The 20,259-nt window shown below is 66.5% G+C and overlaps 1 protein-coding gene across 4 annotated transcripts; it reads left to right on the forward strand.

Annotated features, from left to right (window-relative positions):
• The first annotated feature begins 3,782 nt into the window (after positions 1-3,782).
• On the forward strand, positions 3,783-19,197 carry CACNB3 (calcium voltage-gated channel auxiliary subunit beta 3). Of its 4 annotated transcripts, none has more exons than XM_073318637.1 (13): positions 3,783-3,980; positions 12,389-12,511; positions 13,028-13,150; positions 13,329-13,444; positions 13,782-13,846; positions 14,497-14,516; positions 14,902-14,982; positions 15,865-15,923; positions 16,107-16,216; positions 16,657-16,808; positions 17,027-17,122; positions 17,311-17,460; positions 17,937-19,197. In XM_073318637.1, the coding sequence occupies exons 1-13, from the start codon at positions 3,942-3,944 to the stop codon at positions 18,225-18,227; spliced, it is 1,425 nt and encodes a 474-aa protein (XP_073174738.1). In that variant the 5' UTR covers positions 3,783-3,941; the 3' UTR covers positions 18,228-19,197. The 4 variants fall into 4 exon arrangements, with proteins under 4 accessions (XP_073174738.1, XP_073174737.1, XP_073174736.1 ...); XM_073318636.1 differs by lacking the exon at positions 3,783-3,980 and adding an exon at positions 5,422-5,536; XM_073318635.2 differs by lacking the exon at positions 3,783-3,980 and adding an exon at positions 7,642-8,633.
• Positions 19,198-20,259: the final 1,062 nt, after the last annotated feature.

The following is a 20,259-nucleotide window of genomic DNA, read 5'->3' on the forward strand; positions in this document are numbered from 1 at the left end:
TCTGGTCATTCCAGCAGGGGCCCCTGGGATTGGCCACCAGGCTGGATGGACCTTTGATCTGACCTGATCTGGCCGTTCTTATGTTCTTCCCCAGTGCATTCTCAAGGATGATCCCAAAGCACTTTGCGAACATCAGTGAATGAACGGTGCCAGTAGCATCATTCCCATTGTACATGTGGGGAAACTGAGGCACAGAGCAACTAAACTACTTGCCCAAGATCACACAGCCAGGGATAGGACCCACGAGCCTGACTACCCGCCCCTCCCCCATGCCCAGAGGCCGCTCTGCAGGCATCCTGCTTCGGCTTCCCCTCTTCAGGGCACCTTAAATCAATAGCTCCACCTGGGGCTCTTCTGTGGCCAATCATACCCCTCCCTGGGGGCTGGGTTTATTAACTGATAATACGCAGAGTCCCCAAACAATCCCTCGATGCCACATTCATCTCCAGCAGCCTGTGGGCACCCCAGGGCTCTGCCTCATCCCTGCCTGTCCCTATGGAGCTGTTGCTCCAATCCAGCCAGAGTCCTGTCCAGCCAGAACCCCCCACCCTGCCAGGGGTCCAAGCTTGCTCAGGAGAGGGCTCCATACTGTCCCCGTGCTCATGCCGATGCCCAGACGCACCCCTGCTCTTCCAGCCTCAGGCCCCATCAAGAGGCTGCTAATGAGGCACAGATGGGCTGGAGAAGCTGCGTTTTAAAGAGCCCAGTTCACTCTGTGAGACCCCATGTGCCCTAACCACTAGATCCCGCTCCCCTCCCAGAGCTGGGGAGAGAACCCAGGAGCCCTGTGTCATGGAGGGTGGGGGAATCCGGGCCCTGCACCCCTCTTCCTGGGATTCACTGAGACTCTCAGCCAGCCAGTAAAACAGAAGGTTTATTGGACAATAGGAACACAGTCTAAACCAGAGCTTGTGGGTACAACCAGGACCCCTCAGTCAAGTCCTTCTGGGGGGCAAGGAGCTTAGACCCCAGCCTTGGGGTTCCCTGCGTTCCAGCACCAAACTGAGACCAAACCCCCTCCAGCAGGCTCTCTCCTCTGGCCTTTGTCCAGTTTCCGGGGCAGAGGTGTTACCTCCCCCTCCCCGGCTCAGGTGACAGGCTCTCAGGTCTCCCATCCCCAGTGAAACCCCCCTGCCACATTCCCAGGTCAACGCTCCCCCACCCTCCCTGCTGCGTCATATCCTGGCTTCCAGACTCCCTGTTCTAACCACTAGATCCCGCTCCCCTCCCAGACCTGGGGAGAGAACCCAGGAGTCCTGGCTCCCAGCCCCCCTGTTCTGACCACTAGATCCCGCTCACCTCCCAGAGCTGGGGTTAGAACCCAGGAGTCCTGGATCCCAGCCCCCCTGCTCTAACCACTGGACCCCACTCCCTCAGGTGGGAGGAGAGTCTCTTTCTAGGAGCTGCAGAGCAGGGCTGCCAGGTGGCTGACATGAGTGGCTGCCAGGTGGATGCCAGAATTTCTGTCAGGGAGGGGGCCAATCCTGGTAGCTGAGACACACAGATTTGGAGGTGGGGGAGGGTCGGTCTCACCCCTAGCCATGCACCTCCCACTGGGACGCTCCACCCCCCACCTCCCCATGCATTCTGTTGCCAGTGCTGGGGATTTGCTCTCCCCTGACTGGAGTCAAGGGGAGTCCCCCTACTCCCAGCTGCCCGGAGTCTCTCTCCCTCGCTCCTCTCCTGGAAACCCAAGACGCCTCCTGTCCCTAGGGCTGCTCGCTGGCATCTCTGCACATCCATTAGTGGCAGGGCTGGCCAGGCCCGCGGGCTCCCTGCTCTCTTATTTATGAGTCTGCTTCACAAGAGCTAAATGGAAAGATGCCCCCCCCCCACGCTGCTTGACACCCCCGCCTGGGAGGCTGCTTTGTCTCACAACTGGGTCAATGCAGCAGGAGTGCTGAGAAGGACCCAGCCCTTGGGCTGGGCCGGGCAGGCGGGGCTGGGGAAGGAAAGCTGGGGGGTTTGCTCTGGATGTGGGGGACAGCGTGGGGAGCGGGGCCAGGGGGATGGAGGCAGTGGCTCAAACAATCCTGGAGCAAGGAGGCAAATCAGGCTGGTGCTGGCTCTGGGGTGGGGCATGTCCCTGGCATCGCTGGCCCCAGAGCCAGCTGAACGGGCAGGGGCAGTTCTGGACAGCCAGAGGCTTGGGGAGTGAGGCCAGGCCACCAGGGCTAATGGGACAGGTCCCAAAGGGATTGGGGCAGCTTGGAGGGCCACGAGGACACAGGGATTTGGGTTTGATGGGAAAGGCTCCCCCAGCATCACAGCACCCCCAGGCGTCGCACTGGGAGGGGAGGAGCCCCCCCCAGCTCCACCCCCGGCAGCATTGGGGGTCCCTGGGAACGTCTCCCAGCCCAGCTTAGCAGGTGGAAGTGACGTGTCTGGGGGCTGAGCACGGGGCATCGCTGGGTGCCCTGCGGGGGGAATAGACAGTGCAGGATGGGGCATTGCTGGCTAGGGCTCTGCATGGGTGTGGTCCCCTAGCCATTGGGATGTTCCCTGCTCCAAGCAAGGCCTGGCTGGGAGCTCACCTGGGACCGACCTAGATCTCGGCTTAGCTGAGGCTGTCTCTGCATGGCAGGCTCCTGGCAGCATCTCGGAGAGGTCCCTGGCTGGGCTAGGGGACCGTCTCTCTTCTCGATGGGGGCCAGGGGACAGCAGTTCTACCCCACCACCCAGGGCCCCTGGGGGAGACCAGACCGGAGGCTTTGTCTTGGCCCCACCCTTGCAGACCATGGGGGTCTAGGGGCTGGGTGCTCCCCTGCCCCTTGTGCGGTCCCCTGACCAGGCCCTGCAGCTGCCCAGGGCCTCTGACCTTTGTGATCCCAGAGCACACCTGGGGAGGGGTTAGTGACGGGGTTTGGGAGCAACCCAGTGGGGTGGGGGGAGCCTGGGCTACTCAGCCGGGAAAGGAGGGAGGCTCCAGCAGCGGGGCCGGGGGGAGTGGGAGGTAGAACAGGGGTGCAGGGGGCGTGGAGCATGTACTCCAGCGTCCAGCTGCGCGGCAGTGGGGTGGGTGAATCAGTGCACGCCTTGCGCCATCCCTGGCTCGGGGCTCAGCTGATTGCGGGCACAGGCCCTGGAGCAGGGGGAGCCCCAGAGCCCCTGGCCCCCCGGGGAGCGAGCCTCTGCTCTGGCTCTCTCGGTCCTTGAGCTAACATTGTGCCAGGCTGGGCCGCCTGAGGAGAGCCGAGTGGCTGGGCCCAGACTGGGGTGAGGAGGGAGCCACGGCCTTTGTGATGGCCACGCCCCCTCCCCCACGACGCCCCTGCCCCCTCCCGCGCCCCCTCCCCCACAATGCCACCACTACATCCCAGGCCCCTGCCCCATGGCACACCCGCACTCCACCCTCATGCGATGCCCCCGTCCCAGGCCCAGGCCCCTGCCCCGTCCCACGCGTCGCCCCCGCCCCATGCCACCCTCACACCCCACCCTCATGCGATGCCCCCGCCCTGTCCCACACGACGCCCCCGCCCCGTCCCACGCGACGCCCCCGCCCCATGGCACCCTCGCACCCCACCCTCATGCGATGCCCCCGCCCTGTCCCACATGACACCCCCGCCCCGTCCCACGCGACGCCCCCGCCCCATGGCACCCTCGCACCCCACCCTCATGCGATGCCCCCGCCCCAGGCCCCCGCCCCGTCCCACATGACGCCCCCGCCCCGTGGCACCCTCGCATCCCACCCTCATGCGACACCCCCGCCCCGTCCCACAAGAGTCCCCGAGCTCAGGGCTGCTCATGCACCATTCCACAAGACGCTTGTGCACCATCCCGAGAGAAGCTCGTGTGCTGGCCGGGGAGCCGTCCCGTGGGAGCCCGTGGGCTGGGCTTCCTGCCTGTGTCCTGCGAGAGCCTGGAGCGGGGCTGGGCTGCTGAGCCAGGCGCCGGGTGAGGAGGCGGCCGGTGCGTCTCCTCCTGGGAAGCAGCTGCCTTGCATGTCTCTCTCCAATTCCAGCGTCTTCCTGCTCCACGAGGTAACGGGGGTCCCAGCGCGCGTGGGCCCAGGCGGCGTCCGGGTCGGCACCCTCGCCGTGCTGCGCCGCGTGTCTGTCGAGCAGGGCTGCGGGTGGAGGCTGCACCATCGGCTGGGGGCAGGAGGAGGGAGTTGGACTGACCCTGAAAGAGGGTTCGGGCTGCAGACTCAGCTACTCGAGGCTTGGGCCGCCCCCCCCCGCCCCCGGCAGGAGGCTACTGGGAGCCGGGCGGTGAGGGCCGAGGGGCTGGAGTTCGGGCACAGCATGGAGGTACGTGGGAGAGCTGGCTGCGGCACCAGCCAGGCCGACAGGACCAGCAGGGCAGGGGCCAGAGAAAGCAGCCGAGGGGCTGGCTGGGACTGAGGGCTCAGCCCCACGCGGAAGGGGAGCCTTCGCCCTCCAGCCCCGCGCCAGGCCCCTGGGCGCTCACCCCCTCATGCTTCCCACTGCACCAACTCCCCCAGGGGCTGGGGTAGCCCAGAGCCCCCCTGCACGCACTGCCGCCTACAGCACCCCCTGCTGGGACAGGCAGGGACTAGAGTAACTGGGCGCACCCCCCTATAGCCAGGGCACCTGCCCCGCCCTCTGCAGCGCCCCCTGCTGGGACAGGCTGGGTGTGCACCCTTCCCACCCGGTGAAGCTTTTTGGGTGGTGGGGGCCTCTCCTGCCCCCTGGTTTACGGTGTGTGCGTGGGGGGAGCTTGTCTGCGGCTTCTCCCACAGCCAAGGAATATTTCGTCCCTATTAAATGTGACTCAGCATCGGAACTGGGAGCAGGGTAAGCAGCCCCCTGGCTCTGAAGGGGGGAGGGCAAGAGATGAAATTGCCCCAGCCCCCCTCGGCGCCAGCCGCCCTGAGCAAACGGCCCCAGCGCCCCCCAGCCCTTTGGGGAGCAGGACACTGCTTCGCAAGCACCCCAGGGCCACGCACCAGCCCGGCAGGCAGACTGTCCCCATGGATAATGGGGTACAGGCCAGGGGGTTCGGGGTCACCCCACTGCAGCCAGGCGAGCACGGGGGAGGCCTGGCTCCGGGGCAGGTTCGGGGCTGGGGCAGTGAGTTCCCTCCCATGGGGCAGGGAGATGCCCTTGTCCTGTCCTGCTTGGGGGGGGGGGGGTGGACCACGATGTACTGCCCTTCCCCCCCACAGTTAGTGTGAGCAGCTGGGGAGGGGAATCAGGGTGCGAGCTGCCGGACCCCCCCTTCGCTGGGCAGCAGAGCCCGCCCCCCAGGTGCTCCCCTCCCGGGGGCGGCCGCCCTCAGCCCCACCCAGCCGCTAATGGGGCGCCGGAGCCCCTCAGTGGCGGAGGGAGGGGCGGGGGAGGACGCGGCTGGGGGGGCAGGGGAGGGAGGAGGGAGCAGCGAGCGAGGGGTGGGGGGCGCGGAGCGGGCGCAGCCGGCGGAGGGGGGCGGCCACGCACCCGGGGAGCGGCCGGGCAGAGCCGAGCTGCGGGCGCAGGGAGCGGGGGGCTCGGCTCGGGGCGGGGGGCTCGGCTCGGGCTCGCTGGCCCCGTCTATGTCTTTTTCTGACTCCAGCGCAACCTTCCTGCTGAACGAGGTAACGTGTCCCCCCCCCGTGACCCCGGGTCCCCCCCGCCCTTCTCCCCGGACCTGCCCCCCCGCCCTGTGCCTCCGGGTCTCCTCAGACTGGGGGAACCGGGGGAGGGATGGGGGGACAGGCGAATTGGGAGGGGGCTGTGGGGGACCAGGGGAAGCTGGGGGTGACAGACAATTGCTGCTGAGTGGGGGGTTGGGAGGGGAGACTTTTTGTGGTGGGGGGCAGGGTGGTGGAGCCCCCTGCATCTGGCTGGGGTTCAAGGTTCCTGCCCACCTTCCTCTCCCCGGCTGCCAGGGGTCACTTCTGGAGGGAGGGGGCACCTAGCTGGTGGGCCCAGACCCAGGAGTCTGGGGGTGCAAGGGGTGCTGCATGGCGGGGGGGGTTCTCTCTCTTCTTCCACACCCCCTGCTTGCCCCCAGCGCCCAGGGGAGGTGCTGCTGTGGAGCTGTGTCCCCAGGGCTCACGGGGGGGGGCAATGGGCAAATCCCAGCCACGGGAACGCTGGGCTGGGCTGGGCCAGCCCCATCCACTCCCCTCACCCCCAGCACAAGGGCAGCCTGGCTGGAAAGGCCGGAGGCCGTGGGGTGCCCCATGGCGGGGGCTGTGTGCGGTGCCAGGGCAGGGTGGGGGGAAGGTCAGTGCAGGGCCCCGATGTTCTTTGTGCTGGGAGCTGGGTGGGGCCTGCCCAAGTGAGACCCACTGTCAGAGCCCCTCGCCCCCCGCTGCAGTGCCATGGAGGATGCCAGTCTGATGCAGCCCCCCCACTGGGGGCATGTGCCGGCCTCCTGGGTTGTGGGATACGGCAGGGCGGGGCTGGGCCGTGGGATTCCCGGTGCTTGTGCTTCCGGCTGGGTGGGTAAACAGGGTGTGGGCAAGGCCCAGGGCGTTTCTCTGGGGGTGGGGGGCTAATGGCGGCTCACTGAGAAGTGCAGAGTGTTCTCCGGGATGGAAGCCCTCACCCCATCATTTCCATCTCTCTGGTTTTCCCCTCCGCCCCCTTCCCTTCCCCTGGCCTGTGCAGAAATCTGCTGCTGGCTCGGAAATGGTAATTACCTTTCCATTTCCACGGAGAGAGCAGCTCAGGGGCTGGGAGCCTGGATCCTGGGACTAGGTCTGTGCACAGAGGGACACGGATCCTGGCACTAGTGCATGGGGGGACCGTGAATCTGTGCACAGGGGGACACAGATCCTGGCACTAGTGCACGGGGGGACCGTGAATCTGTGTACAGGGGGACACGGATCCTGGCACTAGTGCACAGGGGGACTGTGAATCTGTGCACAGAGGGACACGGATCCTGGCACTAGTGCATGGGGGGACTGTAAATCTGTGCACAGAGGGACATGGATCCTGGCACTCGTGCATGGGGGGACTGTGAATCTGTGCACAGAGGGACACGGATCCTGGCACTAGTGCATGGGGGGACCGTGAATCTGTGCACAGGGGGACACAGATCCTGGCACTAGTGCACGGGGGGACCGTGAATCTGTGTACAGGGGGACATGGATCCTGGCACTAGTGCACAGGGGGACTGTGAATCTGTGCACAGAGGGACACAGATCCTGGCACTAGTGCATGGGGAGAACTGTGAATCTGTGCACAGAGGGACACGGATCCTGGCACTAGTGCATGGGGGGACTGTAAATCTGTGCACAGAGGGACATGGATCCTGGCACTCGTGCATGGGGGGACTGTGAATCTGTGCACAGAGGGACACGGATCCTGGCACTAGTGCACAGGGGGAACTGTAAATCTGTGCACAGAGGGACACGGATCCTGGCACTAGTGCACGGGGGGAACTGTGAATCTGTGCACAGAGGGACACGGATCCTGGCACTAGTGCACGGGGGGAACTGTGAATCTGTGCACAGAGGGACATGGATCCTGGCACTAGTGCACAGGGGGAACTGTAAATCTGTGCACAGAGGGACACGGATCCTGGCACTCGTGCATGGGGGGACTGTGAATCTGTGCACAGAGGGACATGGATCCTGGCACTCGTGCATGGGGGGACTGTGAATCTGTGCACAGAGGGACACGGATCCTGGCACTAGTGCACAGGGGGAACTGTAAATCTGTGCACAGAGGGACACGGATCCTGGCACTAGTGCACGGGGGGAACTGTGAATCTGTGCACAGAGGGACACGGATCCTGGCACTCGTGCACGGGGGGAACTGTGAATCTGTGCACAGAGGGACATGGATCCTGGCACTAGTGCACAGGGGGAACTGTAAATCTGTGCACAGAGGGACACGGATCCTGGCACTCGTGCATGGGGGGACTGTAAATCTGTGCACAGAGGGACACAGATCCTGGCACTAGTGCACAGGGGGACTGTGAATCTGTGCACAGAGGGACACGGATCCTGGCACTCGTGCACGGGGGGAACTGTGAATCTGTGCACAGAGGGACACGGATCCTGGCACTAGTGCATGGGGGGAACTGTAAATCTGTGCACAGAGGGACACGGATCCTGGCACTAGTGCATGGGGGGCCTGTGAATCTGTGCACAGAGGGACACGGATCCTGGCACTAGTGCATGGGGGGTCTTTGCACAGAAGCATGTCCTTACTCCCCCCCCCACATTATATGGGTCACCCCTGCCCCTGGAGCCCCTTCTCTTTGCCCTCCTCTCTGTAGCCACAGTGGTGAACCTGCAGCCTCTCCCTCCCCTGCCTGTCTCTCCTCCTTCCCTGGCACCAGCTCTTTGTTCCCCTTCAGCTGCTCTCTGCCTCTCGCTCCTCCCTGCCACGCCCCCTCCCTCCCTGCTCCTGCTGTCCCCCCCCCCCCCCCCGCCACTACCAGCCCCATCAGGCAGGTGTAGCTGGGTCCCAGGACCTGCAGGCCCCCAGCCCCCCCAGCTGAGCCCTCCTGTCCCCAGCCCACAGGCAACTGCTGTTGTTTTGCCAGCCCGGCGGGAGCCAGAGCCCCTGGCTCCCCCCGCCCCGCCGAGCAGGGTGGGGCCAATACAGTTTGGGCCCGCCTGGGGGGTCCGTCCCACTCCTCCGCTCACTCCTGCTGCTCTCTGAGCCCCACACGCCCTGGGCTCCTCCATGTATGACGACTCCTGTATCCATGGCTTCGAGGACTCCGAGGTGGTGAGTGGGGGTGCCGGCTTTTTGTGGGGGGCTGGCAGGGAGCCCCTTCCCCGCAGGGCTGGGAGCGCAGGGGGTGCTGCTCTTGGTTGGGGACTCTGGGTTTCTGGCAGGCCTCCCCCCGCCCACCCTCCGGTTATTTATACAGCCCCATAGCCATGGTGGCATTTCCAGCCGCGCTCCCGTAAGGTGGCGAGATCGGGTGCGGGGGGCTGGTTGCTGAGCAACAGCTGGCACCCTGGGGGGAGGCTCAGAGTCCTGGATGGGCACCTATGTGTTGGCATGGGGTGGGGGTGCTGTGCTGGCAGGCGCGGGTGTTGCTGGTTACAGCCCCTCCCCCCCCCGACATGGGGCAGGGGGTTTGTCTCTGCGCCTGGCAGGGGAGTGCCAGTTTTTTGGGGGGGGGGCTGTAAGCCATTAGAGATGCTCTTGGCTTTGTCGGAATGTCGCGGGCAGGGACGCTGGGGGGGTGCCTGGCATAGGGGGTGCGCTGTGCCCTGAGCTGGGGGGAATGTCGCTCTGTGCAGAGAGGGGCTGCTCCACGACCCCAGTTAGGTCATAGCTCTGCAGAGCCCACGGCCGGCCTGAGCTGCAGGGTATGGGAGACCCCTGGCTGCGCCCGCCTGCAGAGGGCACCCTGGAGCCCACCCAGCCAGGCCATGGGGCTGCGCCCCCCTCGGGACAGAGCCACATGCCCTGCCCCCCACAGCTAGACCCCGGGGCTGCAGCACAGGGCCAAGGAAGGGGGTTGGGGATCGGGATCCCAGCGGGGCAGGGGAAGGCCAGGGTGTGGTGGGGATGTGGCAGGCAGGGGCAGAGGGGCACTGAGCAAGAGGGGAGACGGGTGGGGGGGCTAATGGGGGTGCTGGGACAAGCTGTGCCTATGGCAGTCAGGCTGAGCCTGGCTCACGCAGCTGGACAGGGGTGGCTGGAGTCGCTCCCGGGGAGGGGAAGCTGCTTTTCAGAAACAGAGCTGGGGACCTATAAATATTTCACTGCAGCTTCTGCTTTTGTTCTGGGGACGCAGCAGGAGCCGTTCATTTAACCAGGCGGCTCCCGCCGAGGGGGTGGGGGGCAGAGTACGCCCCCACTTCCAGCTCAGCCCAGCAGCCTCTGCACCTTCCCCTGCCTGGTGCACCCAGGGCACACCAGGGTTTATCCCCAGCAACGCTGCCTAGGCCAGGGGGTGGGAGGGGTTGGGCAGGGCTGGGAACTTGTGGGGTTCACGGGGGGAGCTCAGCACTGGGGTAACACAGGGCCAGGGGTTCACGAGGCATGGGGGGGGAGCTCCAGGGGACGGGGGGTGGGAAAGCTGGGGGGGCTGGATACTGTTGGGAAGTGGCAGGGCCAGGGAAGCCAGGGGCGCCGGGGGCATGGGGGAGGCCGGGCAGGGGGCAGGGCAGGGGTCTGTGGGGAGTGGGGCAGGCTGTCCCGCGCTAGCCATGGCTGGTGAATGGGGCTGGAGTGACTCGGCAGCAGGTAGCTGGGTCGTGCTCGGTGCTGCCCGGGGGATCGGGTGCCCACCTCAGGCACATCTGCTTGGCTCTGAGGTGCGTGGGCTGACGCCAGGGGGCCGGATAATCAGATGAAACAACAAACCCGCCCCCCTGTGAGGCTGCTGCTGCCCGGCATTTCCCAGGGTCTGCGGTGCCACGGAGCCCTGGGCACGGGCCGTGAGGAGCGTGGGTGACATGGGACCTGGCAGGTCCTCTGGGTCTGTGTCCCCAGCTTGCAAAGGGTTAAAGGTCACTGCAGGGTCAGTATTTCCGGGGGGGGGGGGCACACTCAGCTGGGAAAGGAAGGGAAGGTGTCTCTGGCTGGCATGGGGGGGCCGCCCCACCTCTGGTCCCTCGTCTGACGCCCTGTCCTGCTCAGACCCTGCCCTCTGGCCCAGCAGGCTGTGAAAGATGGTGAGGTCTCCCCCCCAGTCATTATCCTCTCCCTCCCATGCAGAGCCAGAGAGTTCATAGAGCTCAGGCTCAGGGGGCAGGGCTCCTGCACTGAATAATGGGGTTGACCAGCGGGGTAGAAATACATCGGGGCTGGAGTGAGTTTCACCCCACAGCCTCTCCCTGGGACCGGGGCGTTCACAGGGCTGCCTGGAGGAACTCAAACCCAAAATTGCAGAACTGCGAACGACGGTAACCGATCGCTGAAATCTGCCTCCGCCCCAGGCGAGGACTGGAGGGGAGCAAATCCAACGCTGACTTGTAAAAGGGGCTCCCGAGGGGATCCCGGCAATGACAAGCCAGTGAGTCGAACTTCAGTCCCAGGCAAACTGGTAGGAACGATCAGCCACAGAGATGGGGACGAGCCAACCCGTCTTGTGTCACGGGAAATCGCGCCTCACCGATCTATTACAATTCTTTGAGGGAGTTGACAAGCATGTGGACAAGGGGGATCCAGTCAGCTAGCGCATCTGGATTTTCAGACTGACTTTGACGAGGTCCCTCATTCAAAGGCTCTGAAGGAAACTACGTAGCTATGGGATGCGAGGGAAGGTCCTCTCCTGGGTCACTAACTGGTGGAAGGGTAGGAATAGGCCAGTGGGAACCCCAGGAGTCTGTACGGGGCCTAGGGCTGTTCAACACCTTCATTAATGATCTGGGGCAAGGGGTACACTGGGACGATGGTTAAGCCCAAAGCAGGCTGTGAAGAGCTACACAGGGACCGCCCAAAACGGGGTGACAGGGCAAGGAAATGGCCGCTGGAATTCGGTGCTGGGCCGCACAAAGTAACTCGCACTGAAAGAGAGAATCCCACTACACACAGTGACGGGGTCTAACGTCGCTGCAGAACGAGAGCTTGGAGTCACCTAAACTTCCGCTCAATGGGCAGGGCGGCAACCCCTGTCCCCCCAGGCCCCCGCCCCAGCCAGCCGGTACCTCTGGGATCTGCCGTCATGTTTGTTCATTCGCTCCCCCGCTCCCTGTAGGCCTGGCAGGCGGGGAGCGAGGGGAGCTGGCAGCCACAGCGGCTCAGTGTTTACCCCAGGCGGGTGCTGGCACGCCCTCCACTCGCTGGCATGGCCCTGCCGCTGACTTCACCCTCCCGGGGGGCGGGGAGAGGCTGGAGCCTGGGATTTGCTCCCTCTGCCATCTGGGGATGGAGCCCGGGCCAGGCGCGGAGGAGACGCCCCGCAGGGTGGGGAGGGGGGATAAGGGACCATTTCCCCGCCCTGCCCCGGGGCTGCACCTGGCCCAGGCTGCTCTCCGTGAGCAGGGCTGGGGGAGGGCAGGAGCCTGAGCTGGGGGGGGCACAGCAGGGCTGTCTGATGCCACCAGCTGCTTTGTGCCTGCTGCCTCTTAAAGAGACACGCCCGGCCCTGGGGTGGCTGGCCCGGGGATCCCCCTACGCCACGCTCCCCATCCCCCAGTGCAGACACACCAGCCCCCCGCGGCCCCCCGCATCTCCCCTGTCTGGTGCAGGGCTGGTGCAGAAAGTGACTTGTACCAGCGCATCTGACCATTGCCTGGGGGCATCCGCTGCTACAAGCCGCATTTCACACTAGCTGCTCCACTGGAGGGGGGGGGGCAGCTTCATGGTGTTATTTTTAATCACCTGAGGGGCTGTCAGCAGCACCCACTGCCCTGGGATATGCCAGGGTGGCTCCGGGGGAGTCAGGGCTCTCTGCGGGAGCACAGATCTGGGTGGACGCTGAGAGGTGGGGGAGGCGTCTGGGCGCAGGGCTATCGCCTCGCTGTGCCGGGGAGCTCCCTGTCCTGCCGCGATGGCACTCAGGCTCCCCTGCCCTGCAGGGCTCAGCCGATTCCTACACCAGCCGGCCGTCCCTGGACTCAGACGTGTCCCTGGAGGAGGAGCGCGAGACGGCCCAGCGCGAGGTGGAGAACCAGGCACAACACCAGCTGGAGAGGGCCAAGGTAGCCAGGCAGGGGCCAAGCCGGGGGCAGCCCTGGCTCTGCACGGGAGGGGCGCTGCTGGCTGTGCCGGACCACGAACCTGGGGCCCTCTAGGCTCTTCCTCACAGCCTGCTCCAGTAGCAGTCGAGGGTCTTGGACACACGCAGCTGGGCAGCTTTGCTGCCAGCCACTAGGGGGCAGCGGTGAACACACACAAACACGTGTGCACACGCTTAGCCAGATGACGGAGTATCACAGAGGTGAGGGTCCTGGAGTCCGGCCCCTCTCCCCTTGGCCCATCCAGCGTGGCATCCTCTCCTTCCCACTGCCCAGGGGCAGGCCAGGGGCCCCATCTAGCCTGGCCTCCTGCAGTTGCCCTTGCCTGGGGGTCAGAGGGAAGCGGGATCCCTCGTGGCCCTGGGGCCATGGTGTGATGCTGGCCGGCTCCTGGCCGCAGATGGCACGGTGTGTGTGTGTGGGGGGGGCATGGACGTCCAGCTGCCCAGTACTGACCCCCGCCCCTCTGCTCTCCCCCAGCACAAGCCGGTAGCGTTTGCCGTACGCACAAATGTCAGCTACTGCGGAGCCCTGGATGAGGAGTGTCCCGTGCAGGGCTCTGCCATCAACTTCGAAGCCAAAGACTTCCTGCACATCAAGGAGGTGAGTATGGAGTTGGGCTAGAGGGGGAGGGGCTGGGAGCCAGGACGCCTGGGTTCTGATGCTGGCTTTGCCACCAGCTCCCTCAGGGCTGGGCCCAGGGCCAGCTACTATGTCCCAGGGCAGGGGGCTTGGTCTTGCCCCCGCTCCCCCGTAACAGCTCCTGCGGGTGTCTCCCCAGAAATACAGCAATGACTGGTGGATCGGGCGGCTAGTGAAGGAGGGGGGGGACGTCGCTTTCATCCCCAGTCCCCAGCGGCTGGAGGCCATACGGCTGAAGCAGGAGCAGAAAGCCAGGTAAAGGGGCCAGCGGGGGGGATTCTATGGGCCTTTCCCCCTCCCCAGCAGCCTGGCCCCCTCTAGCCACCAGCAGAACGGCCACCCTGCACCGTCAGCCCCAGAGCTCTGCTGTTGAGCTAAAGGGCAGCTCCCTTAGCAGGCAGCAGTAGCAGGCTGTTACCCTGTGTCGGGACTAGCCGTGGGGGCGGGCATGGCACACGGTGCTCACTGTGTGGGCATATTACACACACAGCTCCCGGTGGATACCCCTCTTCTGGGGCTTTACCCCCCTCTTGGGGCTTTACCCCCTCCCCCTCCCGGGGCTTCCCCTCTACTCACTGTGGCTTCTCCCCAGGAGATCTGGCAACGCCTCCGGCCTCGGGGACCCCAGCAAGCGGCGATCGCCTCCCCCGTCCTTAGGTAACGGCTGCAGCGCAGGCCGGTGGGCAGGTCCCATGCACAGCCCCTGCCCCTCAGCACAATCTCCCAACCCCCTCCCTTCCCACTCAGCTCCAGCTCCCCCACCTCTGCACACAGCCCACCCCCCAGCCTGCCCTCCCCCCTCACGCACTCACCACCCAGCTCCAAGTGGGAGGTGTGGGGGGACATAGGCCAGGCTGGAGGGGCCCTACGGGCTGATCCCTCCTCCCCTGTGAACTCACCCCCTGGGGCGGCCGAGGGGCCAGCGCCAGGAGCCCAACCCTGCCAGCTGCCACGCCCCCTAGATCCCCTCTAGGGCGAGGCGCTGGCTTCACCCGCGCTGTGGCCCTGCCCTGGTTGCACCCTGGGCAGCCCCCGCCAGCGGGGATCACGGGCTGGGTCCTGCAGGGATAGGCGCGAAGTGGGGAGTTGCCACTCAGCTCACCGAGGGAGAGGGCTGAACACAAAGCTGGCCAGGCGAGCTAGTGACCCTGGGGGACCTGTGCTCAGGATTGCGGCCTGACCCCCTGCAGTCAGGGGGATTCCGGGTTGACCCCGCTGTCCCCACACTCAGTCTCCCCCAGCCCCTGGCTCTCTGCGGCTCCCACTTTGCTTTCACCAACCCTGTTTCTTCTTTCCTTTCCAAAAAGCTAAACAGAAGCAAAAGCAGGTGAGTGGTCAGGGCAGGTTTTGCCTGGTTGCCAGCAGCGGGCGCTCTGCACACACCCTGCAGGCTCAGAGTGGGTGCTGACGTGGGGGACGCCTGAAATGAATGCAGCCACTTCTGGGGCAGAGCACGCCAGAGGGGAAGGAGAGATCCCTATGCTCAACTCAGGCCGCAGGGTGGGGTTAGGGAGGCCCAGCCTCAGTGGCCTGTAGGGGCGCGGATTTGGCCAGGACACCTGGGTTCTCTGGGGATCTTTGATGAACACCAGCCGGTTGGTTCTAAGGCCCCTCCAAAACTGGCCATCCAGTGTCCCTCTGTCTTTGCCTCCGGGCCTGTTTCCCCCTGCCCCCAGGGGCCCTCACCTGCCCCCAACCCCTCTCTCTCGTAGGTGGAGCACATCCCGCCCTACGACGTGGTTCCCTCCATGAGACCCGTGGTGCTGGTGGGCCCCTCCCTGAAAGGATATGAGGTAGGAGGGGCGTGGGTGGAGCCTCACCGGGGATTCCCCAGCAATGGCCCCGCCCCCGGCCCAGCAGGTGCTGGAAAGGGCAGGGGTTGTCTGGCAAAGGGGAACATGGGCTGAGAACTGGGTGAGATTGGGGGGCCCCCGCAGGGGAACCAGGAGCCCCATTGTTTGGGGGGAGCCCTGCTGCTCAGGAAAGGGGAGACGCCCCATCGCTGGGGGGAGGCAGAAGGAAGGAGAGGAGCCCCCATTGCCTGGGGGCGGGCAGGGCCCAGGCAATAAGCTGCAGGGACCCCTCTGACCATGCCGAGGTCTCCATGCGGCAAGGAGGCCTCCCAGGCACCCCCCTTACGCCGTGCTCAGCTCCTGGCACAGCGCCCCTGCTCCCAAAGCCCAGGCCCCACCATTCAGCTAAGGGAGAGTCCCTGCCCGCTGTCGGCAGGAGAGGGGCTTTGACACACAGCGGAGCAGTTCAGACCCCGTCCAGCAGTGTCGCCCCCAGACACGCCTGGATGCACACACAGGCCCAGTGGCTCTGTCCTTCTCTGCACCTGCCCTCGGCTGGGCTCGTCCCTCCGCACCCTCCCCGGAGCCCTGCTGCCCACCATTGCTGGCCCACGTGACCGCGGCGAGCAGATGGCACGGCCGCAGCACCCTGGCACAGCCGCCATCTCCCTCCCGTCCCAGCCGGCACATCCTTCCCTGGTGCCATCTGCTGCCCGGCCGTGCCCGTGCGGGAGGAAGGGCTGGCACGGGACTTGCCCTGCGCTGACCCCCAGCCCCCGGGGAGGGGCACGACCCCTCTATGGGCTGGAGCACCAGGCTGGTGTAGGGAACCCGCTGTACCCCTGGGTCTGGCTGACCGCGCTGGGTCTTTCTGCCCCCCAGGTGACGGACATGATGCAGAAAGCGCTCTTCGACTTCCTCAAGCACAGGTTCGATGGCAGGTGAGCTCCCCCCCCACACCCCCCCCGTCTGAGGTGTCCGTCCCCCTACCCCCAAGCCATGGGGGCTCGACTCCCCCTCGGGGCAGCCCTGAGCCCAGCTGGCCCTGGGGGGGTGTGGGCCAGAGCTGCCCTGGCCCCCAGGGGACGGCCCTGCCCTGCCTGTCACCCTCTCCCCCTCGTCAGGATCTCCATCACCCGCGTCACCGCCGACTTGTCCCTCGCCAAGCGCTCCGTCCTCAACAACCCGGGCAAGCGCGCCATCATCGAGCGCTCTGCCACCCGCTCCAGCATCGGTGAGTCGGGCGTGGGCAGGGGGCTGTGGGCAGAGCTGGGGTAGCCCCCCCCCCACACACACGCACACCTGGGGGGCTGGCGGAGAGGCAGCAGCCTGCCCCAGGGGCCCCCAGCCAGGTCAGACTGGAGGCTTCCAGACGCAACGCCCCGGCTCCCTGAGCGAAGGACACGGCTCACCCCCACCTCCGTCGGACGCCCCGGGACCCGGCGTCTGGGGGGCAGAGATTGGCTACGGGCTGCTTGGGCCAGGACAGGCCCCTCTGGGACCCAGAGCTCAAAACCCCTCCCCAGCTGCGCCACACGGCTCCCCTATGCTGCGGGGGGCCACGCTGGGGCAGGAGGGGGCGGGGAGCCGCCGGCAAGGCAGAGGGAGGCGGGAGGGAAGGGTGCTAGCCTGGCAGGGCTGGGGGGGTTCACGCTCTCTCCCCCCACCCCCCAGCCGAGGTGCAGAGCGAGATCGAGCGCATCTTCGAGCTGGCCAAGGCCCTGCAACTGGTGGTGCTGGACGCCGACACCATCAACCACCCGGCCCAGCTGGCCAAGACTTCGCTGGCCCCCATCGTGGTCTACGTCAAGGTGACCTCGCCCAAGGTGAGTGGGGGTGGGGGAGCCCCTAGGGGCCGGGCTGCACCATCAGGGCCATGCTGGGTTTGGGGGGGGTCGTACTGAGCCCCTGCAGCACAGCACAGCAGCCCCCCCCGGCCTTTCTTTAGTGAGCTCCCATCCACGCCTGAAGGGGGGGCTCCCCAGGGGGAGCGGGGGGCTCTGCCTGGCCCAGGGGATGGTGACAGTCCCACTCTCCCCGGCAGGTGCTGCAGCGGCTGATCAAATCCCGGGGCAAGTCGCAGGTGAAGCACCTCAATGTGCAGATGATGGCAGCGGACAAGCTGATGCAGTGCCCGCCGGTGAGTGCAGGGCTGGAAGTGGGACCCCCCCGCCCCCCCACACTCACAGCCCTGGCTGGGCCGTGCAGCCAGGTTGAGCCTGGTGTTCCCATGCAGGGCCCCAGGGCACGGCGGCTGCCAGCCAGCCTGCTCCAGGCCCCCCTCCCAGCCCAGCCTGCCCCCTGAGCAGGCCCTTTCCTGACCCCCAGGAGCTCTTCGACGTGATCCTGGACGAGAACCAGCTGGAGGATGCCTGTGAGCACCTGGCCGAGTACCTGGAGGTATACTGGGGAGCCACACACCACCCGCGGGGCAGCCAGCCCCTCCTCACGCCGCCCGCCGCCATCCCGGGCCTGCAGGTACCAGGGCTCTGGGTTGGCACCGGCATCACACACAGGCTCTGCCCAGAGCCCGGCCCGCAGCACCCTGCCTCCAGCCAGCCTCCCCTGGCTCTGGCACCCCTGTCCCTGTCCTCAGGCGGGGGCCACGTCCCTTCCTGCCAGCTGCTGCCCCACATCCCAGAGGTGGTTGTACCTTGTTGAGCGAGGGACAACGGCACAGCCCCCCTCCCAGAGCTCTCTGCCTGTGGCTAAGGGGGCCGGGACAGTGCTGGGTGCAGTCCACCTGGCCCCCTAGAACGCCTTGCCATGCTGCACCCCCCTCTGCACTGCTCCCTGAAACTCAGGACCCACAGGGGCTGACAGGGCTCCCACTGCCCCCCCGAGGTGAGACAAGCCCTCCCCCCCCCAAGCTGTTTGGCAGGGGGAGCCCTGCAACAGCCTGGAGCCCCCTGCACTCTGAAAGGGGGCCGTGACCTTGCATCTCTGCCCCCCAGAACCAGCAGCTGCTGGGGGAGCGGGGTGGCGAGCACTCCCCCCGAGAGCACGGCCCCCTGATGCACTCGGACGAGGCGAGCGAGACCTCCCACAAGCCCTGGGTGGCCACCTCGCCGCGCAGCTCCCAGCACCTGGAGGACGAGTACCCGGATGCCTACCGGCACCACAGCGACCTGCACAGCGCCAACGGGCACGACTCGCAGGACCGGCTCCTGCAGCGCGAGGCCGAGCAGAACCACAACGCCAGGCCCTGGCAACGCACCAGACCCTGGGCCAAGGACAGCTACTGACGGGCACTGCCCTGGGCTCACCCGCCGGCTGCACTGGGCTCAGCGAGCCGCGGCCCCGCCCCACCCCTCCCCACTGTCAGACCAGCCCCCTGAGCCCACGGAGCCTGGCCTCCTGGCCCCAGCACTGGCTGACCTGCCCCGGTCTGCCCCCAAACACAGCCCCCCTTGCCCAGCATGCAGCCCCGCAGGTAGCTGGTGTACCCACCTGACCTACTGGGGGAAGGAAAAGCCATCTGTCCTCAGGCCCCCGGCTAGGCACTGCTCAGACAATCTCCCTGGAGGGAAACCCCACAGACCCCTGCCAGGGCGCTGTTCCCATCCTGTCCAGCTGTGAAAGGAGAGGGCTGGGAGCCAGGCACCTGGGTTCTATGCCCTGGCTGAGCCTGGGCCAGTCAGGCCCCTGCTTCAGGCCTCAGTTTCCCTGGCTGAAGCTGTGGAGCTGGCAGCGCTTGCTCCAAGCCCCTGCGGCCCCCTTACCCTCTGCCACGAGGCTGGGCTCCCTGGAGCAGGGCCTGGCAGTCCAGCAAACAGGGCACAATTTGCTAAGTGCAAAACCCGCAGGGGAGGATGAACAGCCTGGACCCTGCCCCCCTCCCCTCTTTCAGTGGGGCTCAACCCTGATTCCCCCTCAGCCTGCCCCCCACATCCACCGGGCTTGGCCCCACCGCCCGCACCCCGTAACCACTAGCCCCCAGCCACGGCCCAGAGAGGCCCATGCTGCACTCCGCCGCCCTCCGCTGGATGGACTGGGAATGGTGTGCCTGAGGGGGGCATAGGTGCTACCCACTAGCGGCAGAGGGAGATGCCCCCCGGCTGGGGCCGTGGGGGCTGTGCTACGGGGGCAGCTGAGGCGAGCCCGCGGGGGGCCGGGAAGCGCGGAGCCGCCACGGGTTTGTTACAGCTTGTGTAGAGGAAGCACTTACTGCCCTGGCACCTGGAGCCTGTTTAACAAAGAAGCGTTTGCAGTTTAGAGACTGTGTTTGTGTGTCGCCAGCCGGGGCCGGACATCAGAACCCCCGGCCTGCGCTCACCAAGGGGGTGGGGGACAAGGGGCCGGAACCCCCGGCCTGCGCTCACCAAGGGGGTGGGGGGCAGGGGGCCGGAACCCCCGGCCTGCGCTCACCAAGGGGGTGGGGGACAAGGGGCCGGAACCCCCGGCCTGCGCTCACCAAGGGGGTGGGGGACAAGGGGCCGGAACCCCCGGCCTGCGCTCACCAAGGGGGTGGGGGACAAGGGGCCGGAACCCCCGGCCTGCGCTCACCAAGGGGGTGGGGGACAAGGGGCCGGAACCCCCGGCCTGCGCTCACCAAGGGGGTGGGGGGCAGGGGGCCGGAACCCCCGGCCTGCGCTCACCAAGGGGGTGGGGGGCAGGGGGCCGGAACCCCCGGCCTGCGCTCACCAAGGGGGTGGGGGACAAGGGGCCGGAACCCCCGGCCTGTGCTCACCAAGCAGGGGGCAGGGGAATGGGACAAGGGGCCAGGTGCCAGAACCCCCCAGTCTGTGCTCGCCAACGAGGTGGGGGAGAGAATAAGGGGCCAGGCACCAGAACCCCCCTCCCGGTGCTCACGAAGGGGGGGGGGGACAAGGGGCCGGGCACCAGAACCCCCCCCCGTGCTCACCGAGGGGGCGGGGGGATGGGGGACAAGGGGCCGGCGCCAGAACCCCCCCAGCCGGTACTCACTGAGGGGGAACAAGGACCGTCTCCAACCCCCCACCCATGCGGGGTAAAGCTCTTTGCAGGTGGCCCTGGCAGCACAAGGGATCCCACTAAAGCATCCAGCAGCCCCCACTTCTATGGGCTCTGTGGGTCGGGGCCAGGGCTGGCCTGTCATTCCCTCTGGGGGCTTGGGGGGCTGGAGGGCAAGGCGGGGGTCCCGGCAGGCAGAGGTGGAGAACCAGCGTGGGAGCTGGTTGAGACCAGCCCTGCCCTGTCCCCTTCCCACATCAGGTCTGGCTCTTCCTTGGCACCCCCTCCAGGCACGCGGGAGAAGGGGGGGGAGCGGGGGCATGGCCATCGTCCTGCAAACACACA

This window comes from Lepidochelys kempii, chromosome 20, assembly GCF_965140285.1.
Source record: "Lepidochelys kempii isolate rLepKem1 chromosome 20, rLepKem1.hap1, whole genome shotgun sequence".
Classification (NCBI taxonomy): domain Eukaryota; kingdom Metazoa; phylum Chordata; order Testudines; family Cheloniidae; genus Lepidochelys; species Lepidochelys kempii.